The sequence below is a fragment of the Oryctolagus cuniculus genome, chromosome 15 (genome assembly GCF_964237555.1).
Source record: "Oryctolagus cuniculus chromosome 15, mOryCun1.1, whole genome shotgun sequence".
Classification (NCBI taxonomy): Eukaryota; Metazoa; Chordata; class Mammalia; order Lagomorpha; family Leporidae; genus Oryctolagus; species Oryctolagus cuniculus.
Genome location: NC_091446.1, coordinates 78375496 through 78390997, shown reverse-complemented (window position 1 = coordinate 78390997; position 15502 = coordinate 78375496). Strand labels below are relative to the sequence as shown.

At 44.9% G+C, this 15502-nt stretch overlaps 1 protein-coding gene across 12 annotated transcripts in view; it reads right to left on the bottom strand.

Annotated features, from left to right (window-relative positions):
• The window catches only part of SHLD2 (shieldin complex subunit 2), a 74860-nt gene that overhangs the window by 14316 nt on the left and 45042 nt on the right, over window positions 1-15502 (bottom strand). For all 12 annotated transcript variants that reach the window (XM_070057999.1, XM_070058000.1, XM_017348685.3 and 9 more), the window contains 2 exons: window positions 8917-10425; window positions 4814-4921 (listed from right to left, as the gene is read on the bottom strand). In XM_070057999.1, the coding sequence (XP_069914100.1) occupies window positions 4814-4921; window positions 8917-10425 (1617 nt within the window). The remainder of the gene's footprint in view (window positions 1-4813; window positions 4922-8916; window positions 10426-15502) is intronic.

Genomic DNA, 15502 nt, shown 5'->3' with positions numbered 1-15502 from the left:
CTGCTACCCACACGCCGAGTACGCTGCTCTCCTCCAATCAGGAGCAGGTCCTGCTGTTTATTGGTTGAACTGGAGGCAGCTGTGTAGAAGCTGTTTCCTCCTCTCCCAGCGCCATATTGTGGGAGAGCAGATGCATAGAATAAGTCTTAATTCGAGTAACAGTCTAGTCTGAGTTGCTCCCCACAACTAGAACCCGGTGTGCCGGCACCATAGGCGGAGGATCAGCCTAGTGAGCCATGGCGCCGGCCCAAAGTCATTGATATTTTTTTTGTGACCTAACAGATAATCAACTTTTTGGATGTGTTGAGGGCACAAGAGAAGAATGTATATTTCTACTATTATAGTTTGATTTGTATCCATAAAGTCAAACCTAGTTTTTATGCTGTTTAGATCTTCTATCTCTTTAGCTGTATTTTGTATATTAGATCTGTTCTGTGCCATTAGGGAAAAGTAAATTAACCCAACAACAAGATATCACAGCATAACTATTAGAATGGTTAAAATAAAAACTAAGGTAAATATATTATACATGATTACTGGTGCAAAAAAACCTTTGAACTCAAAGATACATTGCTGGTAAGAGTTTTAAATGATAGGGGTCGGCTGTGGTGTAGTACATAAAGCCTCTGCCTGCAACACTAGCATCCAATATGGGCACCAGTTTGAGTCCCAGCTGTTGCACTTCTGATCCAGTTCCCTGATAACACGCCTGGGAAAGCAGTGGAAGATAGCCCAAGTGCTTTGGACCTTGCACCCATGTGAAGACCTAGATGAAGTTCCTGATCTAGGCTTCGGTCTGGCACAGCCCTGGCCATTGCAGCCATTTGGGGAGTGAACCAGAGGACAGAAGATCTATCTCTCTCTCTCTCTCTCTCTCTCTCTCTCTCTCCCTCCCACTGCCTCTCCCTCTCTGTAACTCTGACTTTCAAATAAATCTATAAATAAGATAAATAAAAAAAAAGAATTGTAAATGATATAAGCACTCAGGAAAACAGTTTGGTAGTTTCTTATGAAACTAAACATGCACTTACAAAATGTAACCCAGCATTTATGCCAGAGAAATGAAATTTACGTTCACACAAAAACCTGTACTCATATTTCGTATCTGATTTATTCATAACAGCCCAAATTGGCAAATTATACAAATGTTATTCAGCAGGTGAACAATTAAACAAACTCTGGTAGATCCATGTACTAGAACAGTACTCAACACTAAAAAGAAGTAACTATTGATGTACACAACAAACTGAATGGATTCCAGGGCATTATCATTACTTGGGAGAACAAAATCTCCGAAGATCACACTGAGGGGACAGCGCTGTGGTGCAGTGGGTTAAGCTGCCGCCTGCAGCATCACATCCCATAAGAACACGGGTTCAAGTCCCTGGTAATGCACCTGAGCAGAGCAACAGAAGACGGCCCAGCCTCACTAACAGGCGTGGTACTACAGAACAGACTGATCTTAACTGTGTTGTTATTATGTGAACCAATCAGGCCACGTAAAACCCCATCCATCCAACAGTCTTCACAAGGGTCAAAGACCAATCCCCCCATTTCCTCTCTGTTGTAAAATCCTCTCAATATTCAGCTAATGCCACTCTTAGGATTATTGGCTGCTATTCTCACCCTGGCTTTTCTACTACCTTGTCTAAGTGTTTACAGGAGGTAATAATGGAAAGGAGCAAAGCCTTCCCCAACCAGGCAGTCAACCAAATGCTGCTACAGGGATATACTCAGTGCTCCACCCAGGACACTGCGGCTTGAGACATCGCCCCACACCAGTGGAGAGTAAATCGTCACCCTACGTCAGCAGGAAATAGCTCTAAAGACAGATCATCATCCCTCCACCACCACCACCTGGACTTTTATTAGGGTTGCTTTATAAAAAACAAAAGGGGGGGCTGGCGCTGTGGCATAGTGGGTAAACCTGCTGCCTGCAATGCCAGCATCCCATATGGGCACCGGTTCGAGGCCTGGCTGCTCTGCTTCCAATCCAGCTCTCTGCTGTGGTCTGGGAAAGCAGCAGAAGATGGCCCAAGTCCTTGGGCCACTGTACCTACATGGGAGACACGGCATAAGCTCCTGGCTTCAGATTGGCACAGCTCCAGCTGTTGCAGCCAATTGGGGAGTGAATCAGCAGATGGAAGACCTCTCTCTCTGCCTCTCTTTCTCTCTGTGTAATTCTGACTTTCAAATAAATAAATAAATCTTTTTTTTTTTTTTTAAGAAAAGGGGGGGGGGGTAAAAGGGAGGAGGATGTTAGTAAAATGGCACAGTCTTACCTGTGGTGTAATCTATGCCCCAGACACCATCCTAGGATCTAGCCCCCATCACCATTGCTAGAAACCAGGTGACGAGATGGCCCAGCCACAGGTGTCAGTGCCACCCCCACTCTAATGGGATTTGCTGCTCCTACTTCCCTGCCCCCGGCCACAAGGGTATAACAGGTCCTGCTTCCCACAAACGTGCTCTCCTGATCTCTCTCTCTCTCCCTTTCTCTCTCGACCTCCCCCCTCCCTTAACCCCTTCCCTCTGGCCTATCGGATTTCCCCCATCAATAAACCCTTTCCCTTAAAAAAAAAAAAAAAAAGAAGAAGAAGAAGAAGAAGAAGATGGCCCAGGTGTTTGGGCCCCTGCCACCCACGTGGAGACATGGATGGACTTCCAGGTTCCTGGCTTTGTACTGGTCCTGGCCCAGCCCCAGCTGTTACAATCATTTGCGGATGGAAGCGCTCTCTCTCGCTCGCTCTCTCTCTCTCTCTCTCTCTCTCTGTCACTCCACCTTTCAAACAAAATCTTAAAAAAAAAGTCAGACTGATGTAACATGATTCCATTTACATTCAATTCTCAAAACAACAAAACGATCCCTATGGGGAACAAATCAGTGCTGTGAGGGAACAGGGACAGTGATGGGAACTCTAAAGAGGTGGCATGAGGGAGTTTCTCTGAGTTTACTTTGACCATGGTGATTACTAACACTGCATAGAACTATAGATAAATCCAGATAAGTGCATGTAAAAACTGAATAAGGTCTGCAGTTTGGTTAATAGCATTACACTGACATTATAATAAAGTTTTGTAAGATGTCGCCACTGGGGGAAGCTGAATGAAGGGTCCATGGGACTTGGCTTACTATTTTTGTAATCCCCTGTGAGTCTATCATTTCACAGACAATATTTTAAAATTTAAACTTTTTAACGAAATAAATGAACACCATCCATATGCTAGTAACTCTGCAATCTGAACCAGAGTTTTGTCCTCTGAGTCCTGGACTGTTTCCAATTCTACTTGGAAGCCTCAAAGGGTATCTCAAACCCAATATGCCTACAATAGAACCCTTAATTTCCCCCAAATCTGCCTTAATTTCCCCCTCTCAGCCTTCCCCAGTAAAGGTTACCCAGTTACTTACATCAGAAACTCAGCAGCAGCAGATAGCTCCCATCTTCCACCTCCAAACCCACAGCATCCTGTTACCTCTATTGACAAAACCTCCCATCTCTCCATTTCTGTTTATCACCACTGGCTTCCCATCACCTCTCAAACCTAACTATTGCCTTCTGTGGGTTTCTTCACAGCACTCCTTCCCACTGGCAAATATTTTATTTACATCCGTTTAGTTCTGTGTGTGTGTGTGCGTGTGTGTGTGTGTGCTTTCCACACAAGAATGTAAGCTCCCCAGAGGCAGGCACCACTGTACCCCAGCATATGGTGAAACATGGTGCCTTAAACAATGTCCACCATCACAAATGCACACTGGATACATGAAGAACTCTTTCCGTCATTTTCCGAGAGCATATGCTGGCTTCCTGCTGATGAACAAACCTGGGGAGACAGCGAAAGCCCGCTCCTTCCAAACAGCCGTCATTGTTCTAGCTGCTGTTACTGAGAAACCAGAGGCTGGAATTCCAACCCTGTCTCAAATAAGTCACACAACTTTCCTGCTATTCTGGTTAACTTCTTGTGTAATCTGCACATCTCCGATGCTATTCTTTGACTGTACTATTTCAGTATTCTGTTGACTACATTTTGCTCATTTGTGACTTCTCCCATTAGCCTTGCTATATTGTTACTATGTTATGTATAGCAGTAACACCTTATATTCATTACCTCAATTAATATTCACAACGCTGTAAGGTATGCATCTTTTTATTTCTGCTTCACAGATGGCAAGAGGGGATTCAGCGAGGATAAATGATCCTCTTAAAGACAAGGGCTACGGAAGTGCTGGGGCCAGGATCCAATCTCAGTCTCTGACCCCAGTCTATACCATTTCCCTTATTTTGACTTCTTGTTTTGTCCTATTTCCTAGAAGATAGCTGCTAGGTCTCCACCAAACATCTTATCTTAAAGAAGAGCAAACAGTCAGAGAAGTGATAGTGGCAGAAAGGAAAAGAAGGATTCAAACCACCAGGCCAAGGCCTCTGTATTCCCCTAAGGATTCTTCGTTAGAGGCTCAAAAATTGCACAGAACTTCAGAAGGCCACAGAATGGCTTACAATTGTAAGTAAAAGCTTGTGTCTATGTAAGCTCATTTCTCTGGAAAAAGAGATCTGTGACTCCCTGAAAGGTTAAGAGCCATCGCTATATTGTCCAAGAAATGAAACATGAACCTTGATATTTTTGAAATATGATTTACAATGTATAAATTCTTTTTTAAAAACTATTTCTCTTCTAGTGAAAATAAGCTAATATAAAGTACTCCACAGCTGTTTATTCAGCATTTTGTAAAAAAAAAATATTTTAACTGTAATCTTTCCTATACGTTTACATATTTAAAGTGATGAGAAATTACTACTTTCAAGATGTCTCTTACGTTCCTCGGGCTGGACCGATGAGTGACTCCCAAGATTCAGTAACTGACTGGTGAATGTTGACTGCAGCACCGTCTCACCAGCCCACTGGTCCTCGTGAACGGTGACATCTAGAGAGAGGGGAGAAGTTCTGATCACGCCATAAATTCCTTCACACTGTGGATAACTAGCCAGATACAGCATAGAGTTCAGACATGGCACAGATGATAAAAAGCAAAGCCAAGATCTGAACCTAGGTGTAGTAGTTTCCCCCTTATCCAGTTTCACGCTCAATGTTTCAGCCTCCCATGGTCAGTCACAGTGAAAACATTACCTGGAGATTTCAGAAATAAGTAACTGGTTATTGTTGTTGTTTTTAAGGTTTATTTAGGGGCAGGCACTGCGGCATAGTGGGTAAAACCGCCTGCAGCGCCAGCATCCCATATGAGGTGCCAGCCCAAGTCCTTGGGTCCCTGCACCCTCATGGGAGACCTGGAAGAAGCTCCTGGCTCCTGGTTTTGGATCAGCACACCTCCATCCATGGAAGACCTCTCCCTCTCTCTCTCGCCTCTGTTCTCTGTAACTCTACCTTTCAAATAAAATAATAAATAAATAAATCTTTAAAAAAGAAATTCAGCTTTATAATAGCTATGTATGTTTTGAAAAAAACATAGAATATGTAGGGCTCAGTACTATCTGTGGCTTCAGGTAACCACTGGGGGTCTTGGAACATAGCCCCTGTGGATAAGGAAGGATAATTGTATGCCTTTCTATAGGTAAAATAACAAATTGCTCCCTTACAGTTAACTATTACCAATATGAAAGCTCACTAACTCCACGGAGAAAAAGTTAATGTTATTTGTTTACCTAAACCAAATGTTATAGTATATATTCTGATAAATCAGCAAAGAGTAGTTCCAAAGCCACAGTGCCCAGAAAAGTAATACTTAGTGCACACTAGAAATGTACCTAAACACAATATAAGGCGTTCTTAAAGGACTCGATTAGCTTTCCCCAAATGGCATGGTAATCGTCCTCTATAGGTGTTAAAAGTAAAGAACCTCAGTGGCAGGAACACTTTCCAGTGGGAAGCAGGGAGGTGCAGGATCTAAGATGTCAGCAAAGAATCACTTAGGGTGGAACTAAACACACCAACAGGTAGAAAGAATTCTATGTAGAACAAAAATTGTAAACTGTACAGACAAAATGAGGGCTATCACCCAGATAGGATACAATCATTGTACAAAGTGTTAGAAGTATAAAGACGGTATTGACAGTTGCAAAATAATTTGGAGATAATGGGGAAGAAACACAAGGATGCATGAATTCCACGTGGTTATTCCCACATAGATACTGCAGACCTCTCGGCTTCAAGCTCTTGTATCCACAACTGTCTAACGGACATTTCTGCTTGGGATATTCCAGTGGCTCTCCAAACTCCGCACAGCCCAAACCTCCGCTCACATCACTCATCTCATCTGTTAACACTGTGCTGCTAGTCAGGTAAACTAAAATCTGAACTCACCCGGCCTCCCCTGCGTGTTATCACACGTTCCTCCCACTCCTAACGCGCCTCTTACCTCTCAACACATGTCCCACAATGCTAGAGAATGATTTATTGACAACATTTCTGGGATCAGATGACTCACTTAGAAAACACTGCCTAGCCAGGAAGAGCTGGAACAGCTTCCACGACTCCCATGATCCTGTTCTACAGAAGAAGGGAACAAATGAAAAGCTTACGGGGGAGCTTTCTGGAAACTAGGACTGAACGGCCTATGTGGGGTTAGTGTTGTGGCTCCCTTTGTCCACTCTTGCTGTGTCCCAGCTGCTAGCTTCTCTTCTGTGCGTTCTTTGAGCACTAGCATCCCATGTGAGTGCTGGTTTGAATCCCGGTTGCTCCACTTTTGATTCAGCTCCCTGCTAATGTGCGGGGATAAGCAGCAGAAGATGGCCCCAAGTACGTAGGCATCTGCCACCCATGTGGGAGACCAGGACAGAGTTCCAGGCTCCTGGCTTTGGCCTGGCCCAGCCCAGCCCCTTGAACCAGATGGAAGAGTTCTGTCTCTGTCTCTCCTTCCCGCTCTCTCTCTATAATTCTGCCTTTTAAATAAATACAGCTTTTAATAAATAAATCAACAAAGAACATGAAACAAAATCTATATTTTTTAAAAATTGATTTATTTATTTGAAAGGCAGAACTACAGAGAGGCAGAGGCAGAGGCACAAAGAGAGCGAGAGGTCCTCCATCCACTGGAAGGGCCACAGATAGCCCCAGGTGGCCACAATGGACGGAGCTGTGCTGATCAGAAGCCAGGAGCCAGGAGCTTCCCCATGGTCTCCTGTGTGGGTGCAGGGGCCCAAGGACTTGGGCCATCTTTTACTGCTTTCCCAGGCCATAGCAGAGAGCTAGATGGGAAGTGGAACAGCTGGGACTCAAACTGGCGCCCATACGGGATGCTGGCACTGTAGGTGGCAGCTTTACCCACTATGCCACAGCACTGGTCCCAAAATGTTGTATTTCTTACACTGAACAAAAAAGCAGGATGAAAACTGTATGCGCCATATGATTAAAACTACATAGTAAGACTGCAGATTCTGGAGCCCAGGTGAAATCACGGCTTTGCCACTTTTCAGGTGTGTGACATTGGACAAATTCTTTTATTTCTCTGGGCTCCAATTTTCTCAGCTGAAAAGTGGGGGAAGTATTCAGTATCTTCCTCTTTTCTGTCCATGGAAAAGGTGTATTATTTTTTAAAATGCAAGGACTTAAATTTTTTCTTACACCAAAATAATCTTTTAATTCCATTTTCTGTGAATTTTTAAAGTGTCCTCATATATATATATATATATGAGTATGTGTGTGTATATATGTACACATACACACATTTTTAAAGGGCAGTATTTGTCTCTTTTTAAAATTTTTTTATTTTTACTTATTTTAAAGGCAGAGAGAGAGAGACAAAGAGAGGGAGGGAGAGATCTGCCATCTGCTGGTTCACTTCCTAAATATCCACAACATCCAGGGCTGGGACAAACTGAAGCCAGAAGCCCAGAACTCAGATTCAGGTCTAAGTCCTTCAGCCATCACCACTGCCTCCCAGGATATGATTTAGCACGAAGCTGGAATCAGGTGTAGAGTCAGACTCAAACCCAGGCACTTCGATATGGGATGCAAGCATCCCAAGTGGCACCAGACCTACTGTGCCAAGTGCCTGCTCCATGAATACACATTTTAATAATCATATGAAAATAACTAGAGGGTAACACGCTAAAACCCTGCTGGTGGTTATGTGACGTTACCCTAAACCAGTAGTTTTTTTTCCTTTCTATATTTCCAAATGTGATGGAATATAGTTTTAAAATGAAAAAGTACAACAGAAATCTGTATCTGTTCCCTTGGTAACAGACAGTTAGTAGCAGCAGAAACGCTGTCCTGCCATCCTAAGACTGATAATACAGTTAAAGAAAAGGGTTAAAAAATAAGATGTACTTGGGGCAATTGCTGCCTGCAGTGCCTGCAATCCATATAGGCACTGGTTCAAGTCCCAGCTGCTCTACTTCGAATCCAATTCTCTGCTATGGCCTGGGAAAGCAGTAGAAGATGGCCCTGCACCTGCGTGGGAGACCAGGAGAAGCTCCTGGCTTCAGACTGAGCCAGCTCCAGCCATTGTGGCCATTTGGGGAGTGAACCAGCAGATGAAAGATCTCTCCCTCTCTCTCTCATTCTCTGTCTCACTCCCTGTTTCTCTCTCTCTCTCTGCTTCTGCCTTTCTGTAAATCTGCCTTTCAAATAAATAAATAAATCTTCAAAGGAAAAAAAAAGACACACTTATACACAGATAAAACCATCAGAAAGCGAGGAGGCCAGTGATAGAACCTGGACACTTGGACAGTGAACGAACAAGAGCAGAAACCAGGAAAGGCTTCCTAAGGGGGCAGGCTGGGAAGGAGGGCCAGAATGGAGGCCCAGGACACGGGGCATGTTGGGAAGGGGTCAGTCGTGCTGGGCCCAGAAGAGACAAACGAGACAGAGTCCTCAAAGACTTGGAGCGGGAGAAAAGAAACCACACAAAGCACCCCCAGAGCTGAGAAAACAGGGACCACTCTACCATGACGACCTCACCTGTGAGTAAAATCACGTCTCCCAGGAACACCGTCAGCGCCCAGAATGCGGCAGTCCTCCACAGGGACACCTTCTTGGTCATCTCGGACTGGTCCGTTACTGTAATCGTTGCCAAGGGCACTTTAGAGCCGGCGCTGGGTCCCGATTTCACATGTACCTCTCTCACGTGGCACGGAGACAGCACCACGACTAAACAGTTATATTTCTGACTTTTAGAATGACAGTGTTTTATCAAGGATGTGTTTCTCACACCCTTAAACGCAGACCCGCGCCGCTGCACCACCGCTGCGTGGGAAGCCCGCTTCATTTTCCTGGGCACGCGGGGGACATCAGGAGCGGCTGGCCGGTCCTCGGAAGCCCGGGTTCTTTTGGCAGCCCTCTTGTGGGAGGTGCTTCGCTGGGAGCACAGCACTCCTGAGCTGCACAGCTGGATGGCGACCTCGTCCGGCGGCAGTTTACCTTTGGAACTGAAAAGTTCTTCAGATCCTGTGCCTTCCTCAAGAGCTTCGTCGGAGTTGATGGGGATGGGGCTGGTCTTGGCGTCAGGACAAACAGGACTAAAAAGTTCCAGGGAATGTGCCTGGCTTTGTCCATCATCACTTCCTTCCGCAGAATCAGCGCGAGGCCGACTGGCATCATCTGCAGTCAGTGTTACTTCCCCGCCGCTCGTCTCTGGTTCAGTCTCCACGTCTGCTGTCCCGGTGGCTGCAGATTTCTGCCCGTTATCCTCCCTTTGAGCTAAAAAAGCCAACTGGCTGCAGGTCAGTACGCTGAGGAACTCAGTGTCAGTAGACACCTGGAGGTTTGAGAGCTCCCTGTCTGCTCCCTCGGACCTCGCCTTATCCCCTGTGTTGGTGGAAAAGAATGCCTGACGCTGGGCTTGTGTCTCGCGATGTTCCGCTGGCACACACGGTGTTCCTACAGCTCCTGGCCCCATCCTGATCTGCCCGCTACTGCAGACCAAATCCAACACAGCAGCACCCTTGTGACTGAACCAAAAGGAATCTGTAGGAGAGTGCGGACCACCTCCGCCGGACTGGGTTTTAGGCTCTTCCCTGGTAACTTCCTCGTTTTCCTGCTGAGGCTCAGGACACTGCCCTTCTTCGGTTAAGCGCCGACCTCCGCCCTGAAATGCGTGTGCTTGCACATTAGAGTTTCTCACATCACTCGGCCCCGAGGGCTGGATCTGCCCGGATTTTACAGTCCGTGTTTCTGAATGTGTAAAGTCATCCTTCTCAGGAACGGACCTACCCACAGGGTTTGCCAATCGTGGGCCGCCAGGAAGCTCGGCCGGGGCAGTGGCTTCTGGCACCTGAGTGTCCCCGAGGCTCCTGCGCTCAAGGCTCTCATCCCTCAGCCGTAAAGCGCGACCATCGCACAGAAGCTGAATTTCCTTCCAGGGGTCAGCAGTGGGCGTCAGAGATGCTGTTTCCTGCGATACCGTCATTTGCAGTGGACCCACTGGAGCACCCCAGAAGACATGAACTTGAGACCCTCTGCTCATGGTTTCTAATAAGAAATGAAAAATACAAAATTAGTCTTTTGTCAATAATTTTCATATACTGATGTTAATTCACAGTGTACCAAAAGAAAACTATGAATCTAAAACATAATAAATGGAAATTATTCATTTTGATATGTCATATCATAAAATTCACAAATACACAAGAAATCATAAGGAGAAATCAAGAAGAGTCACCAGAAATTCTTCACCCACAGATTCTCTTTAGGAGAAATAAAGCCAAGTATACCAGCATCAAATGAGTGAATAAATTCTTAGCATATTCATATCTGATATTGTAAACATTTGCCCCATTTAAATAACAAGTTGGTAATAAAAGGGGGGACATTCATTGAATCATAGTAGTCACCTTTAAATTACTTGTGCTTCACTGCATAGATTACCTCAGTTTAGAATCTCCTTTCTTCAGCAGTGAATTTAATTCCCAAAAACAAAACAGAAGGCAGATAAAATTTAAAAATGGGACTTTTTATTAAAAAGATTTATTTATTTGAAAAGCAGAATGACACAGAGGAAGAGACAGAGAGCTCTTCCATCTGCTGGTTCACTCCCTAAATGGCCACAATAGCCTTAGCTGGGCCAGACCAAAGCCAGGAGCCTGAAACTCCACCCAGGTCTTCCACTTGGGCAGCAGGGGCCCAAGTACTCGAGTCATCATCTGCTGCCTTCCCGTGTGCATTAACAGGGAGCTGAATCTGAAACACAGCAGGAGGCACTCTAACTGGAGCCCGGATATGGGATGCCAGGGCCCCAAGTGAGGCATGATCACTTTTAAGATTTATTTATTTATTTGAAAAAGTTACAGGGAGAAAAGAAGAGACAGAGACAGAGAGAGACCTTCCATCAGCTGGTGCACTCCCCAAATGACTGCAATGGCCAGGGCTGGGCTAGACCAAAGCCAGGAGCCAGAAGCTAGGAGCTTCTTCTGGGTCTCCTGCGCAGTGCTGGGACCCAAACACTTGGGCCATCTTTCCCAGGCCCATTAACAGAGAGCTGAATGGGAAGCAGAGTGCTGGCAATATAATCAGCACCCAATTGGGATGCTGGTGTCACAGGCACTGGCTTTATGTGTTATGCCACAACGCTGTCACCCTCCCCACCAACCTTCAAAGTAAGGCTTTTTAAAAATCATACTGATGACTGTATTATCTATCTTCACTCTAATACATTAGCACAATCAATATTGTTCCTACAGTTTTTAATCTTCTCTGAAATATAGGTGATAGTCATTTTGCAATAAACATAAAAGAGAAATTCATTATAACTTAAACTTTTTTATTAACTGTGGCACCTAATACAAGTAAATCTAAGCAAGCAACATACTTACTGAGATAAGCGTAAAGAGTCATAATAACTGATTTTCAATAGCACTGATTAAATAGATCTAAGGAAACAACCAGTCTCCTGGGGAAGCACATACTACAGAAAGCAGGCGTTGTGGCTAAGGGCAGCCCAAACCAAAGAAACAGGATCTGCATTGTGGCAGATGTGGTAGGAATGAGCACTGCTGGTCACAGGACAGGAGCCTATGTTAAAAAAGCAAAGGGACTGAACCATGAAGAGCCCAGAGGGAAATACATTCCTTGAGGACTGGATCACTGTCCCCTCTTCCAAATCCAGTGGTCCCGATTATTCTAGAGTATAACTTGTGATTTCAATATCAACATGGGTGACCCTTTCTTCACCAGGTCTCTTGGTTGGCTGACCTCATCGCCTCCATTGATTTTTTTTTTTTTTTTTTTTTTGAGAGGCAGAGAGGGATAGAGAAGATTCAGAGACGCACAGAGAGCCCACATCTCCTAGTTCACTCCCCAGATGTTCTAGGAGCTGGGAATGTAATTCAGGTAACCAACCAGGATGGCAGGAACCCAATTACTTGAGCTATCACTGCTACCTCTCAGGGTCTGCACTGGTGGAAAGCTGGAGTAGGGAGCCAGAGCCAGAATCAAACCCAGGTGCTCTACTGTGGGACACAGGCTCTTAACCTCTAGGCTAAACACCCACTCCCTCCATTTATTTTATTTCTACCTCACCTCCGTCACGCATCCCCATAATCATATACAATACTGTTATCAATAACCACACACCCCTTCCTGATTTCAGTATTAAGTTTTCAGCCCTCTGAGCATTTTTTCCTACATTCCAACCTGCTTCCTGTACATGCACAACTCCAACAGTTCTTTGGCTACAGGGAAGCTACAGTGAATACACTGATTATACCACATTTCCACAGCCTTATGCTTCACTTCCCTCCTTAACCAACTGCTACTCCAGGGTCCATCACTGTAGTTACTCCAGACCCACGTCTCTAACTCCACTCTTCTGCTCTCCAAGGTACTCGCCCAGCTACATGCAAACACTGATTGAATCATTATCTACTATGACTGGAAGTGAGAAGAAAAAAATACACAATCATCTGAAAGCTAGTTTTACTTTAAATTTATTAACACTAATCTTAGATAACTTTTTTTTTTTTTTTTTTTTTGACAGGCAGAGTGGACAGTGAGAGAGAGAGACAGAGAGAAAGGTCTTCCTTTTGCCGTTGATTCACCCTCCAATGGCCGCCGCCAGAGCACTGCGGCTGGCGCACCACGCTGATCCTAAGGCAGGAGCCAGGTGTTTCTCCTGGTCTCCCATGGGGTGCAGGGCCCAAGCACTTGGGCCATCCTCCACTGCACTCCCAGGCCACAGCAGAGAGCTGGCCTGGAAGAGGGGCAACCGGGACAGAATCCGGTGCCCCAACCGGGACTAGAACCCGGTATGCCGGCGCCGCAAGGCAGAGGATTAGCCTAGTGAGCCACGGCGCCGGCTTAGATAACTTTTTAAATACCTTTTCATCAATACACTTTGTAAAAGTTTGTGGGGCAGGTATTGTGGCATATTAGGCAAAGCCTCCACTTGCAATGCTGGCATCCCATATGGGCACTGGTTTGGTTTATGTCCTAGCTGCTCTACTTCTGACCCAGTTCCCTACTAATGGCTTGGGAAAGGGAGCAGAAGATGGCCCAAGTGTTAGGGCCCCTGCGACTCATGTGGGAGACTGGGCAGAAGCCCCAGGCTCTTGGCTTTGGTCTAGCCCAGTCCCAGCCATTGCAGCCATCTGGGGAGTGAACCAGCAGGTGGAAGATCTCTCTCTGTCTCTCCCTCTCTGACTTTCAAATAGATAAATACATCTTTTTTTTTTTTATAAGAAGTTTATTTTTTTGGTAAGGATAGAGGGAGGGGAGACAGTCTATTTGCTGGTTTACTCCTCAAATGGCCACTATAGCCTGGGCTGGGTCAGGCCAAAGCCAGGAGCCAGGAACTCTATCTGGGTCTCCCAAATGGGTTGCAGGAATCCAAGTATTTGGGCCACCACTTACTGCCTCTCAGATGCATTAACAGGAGGCTGAACTGGAAGTGGCGGCAGGACTCGGTCCCAGGCACTCAGATGTTATGTGAGTGGCCCAAGCTTAACCTGCTGTGCCACAATGCCTACCTAGCACCATTTTTTCTTTAAAGATTTTATTTATTTATTTGAGAGGTAAAGTTACAGACAGTAAGAAGGACAGAGAGAAAGGTCTTCCTTCCGCTGGTTCACTCCTCTAAATGGCCGCAAAAACCCAAGCTGCAACGATCTGAAGCCAGGAGCTTCTTCCCACACGGGAGCAGGTGCCCAAGGACTTGGGCCATCTTCCACTGCTTTCCCAGGCCATAGCAGAGAGCTGGATTGGAAGAGGGGCAGCCAAGACTTGAACTGGTGCCCATATGGGATGCCAGCACTGCAAGTGGAAGATTAACCTACTACGCCACAGCGCCTGTCCCAACCAATTCATTTTGAAAACTGACAAGAAGAAAATTTATCCTGTCATTCTGCACTAACAGTATCTCAGTGACCAACTCATGAGAAGAAATCTCTATAGAGCCATTCTGCTAATAAGCAATGAAGGAATGACAGAATGCCATTATTTAGCAATTCCAGTGAACTAGTGGGCCTTTCAGGCAATGAGCATTAATGGCTGTTAACAGCACAAAGACAGATGAAGGGAGAGCAAAGGGAACCGGCAGACTGAGGCCAGTTACAGTTTTGTACCTTACTGAGATCCTGACATGAACAATCGAAACAGAAGTATTACAAGACAACTGCAGAAACTGAAGCCTTGACTGATATGTGATAACATGAAAGGATTATTGTTATTGCTGTAGTGGGGTAATGTGATTGAGGCTATGTTTGGAAGACATACATGAGTGCAGACAGAATGGTGTGACATCTCAGATTTCTTCAAAATGCCACGGAGGGGGAAGGGAGTGAGGGTGTTGATAACCACTGGGGTAGGGTGACAGGACACATAGCAACTCACTGCACTAATTAATTTACTCTTGTGTATGTTTGAAATATCCTAAAATACTGGTACATGTCTTTTGTTTGTTTTTAAGAAACATGGTTTCATGTCCACAGGACTGGGAAAAGTTTTAAATAGCCTGACATTACTCAACATTGACAAACTCTTACAACTGCTGGTGCAAGACTAAATTGGCACCCACTATGAGGAACAATTCAGTAAAACATAGTAAAACTGAGTGCACATAAACCATACCACAAAACAGCTGCACTTCCAAGATTTTGGCCTGGAGAAAACTTACACGTAATTTGCACATATGTAAGAAAACAAGTACAAGACTGAGCATGGGAGACTGTAGAGTCCCCAAATTAAAACAACCTGAAAGCCCATGAATAAAAGAACAGGCACATCATAGAGTATTTAAAGAGGGACTGCCATATGGCAGCAAAAGTAAATGAACAAGAGCTACACACGCATCAACATAAAGGGTACTCCAGAAAGGCCAGACAATGGATTAAAGCATAAGCTTATTTTGTTGCAAAAAAAAAAAAAAAATTGAAATCCATGCATACGAGGTGTCTTCATTTAAAAATTTTATTTTTCTATTGAACTTTTAACAATACAGTTTTTTCCCAAGAACTTTTTGAAGTATCCTTGTGGATATGTTTTGCAAACATAACTTTAAATGAATTTTAAAGCAATTTGAAGACTGTGTAACTTGTGATATCAATATACTGAGTTT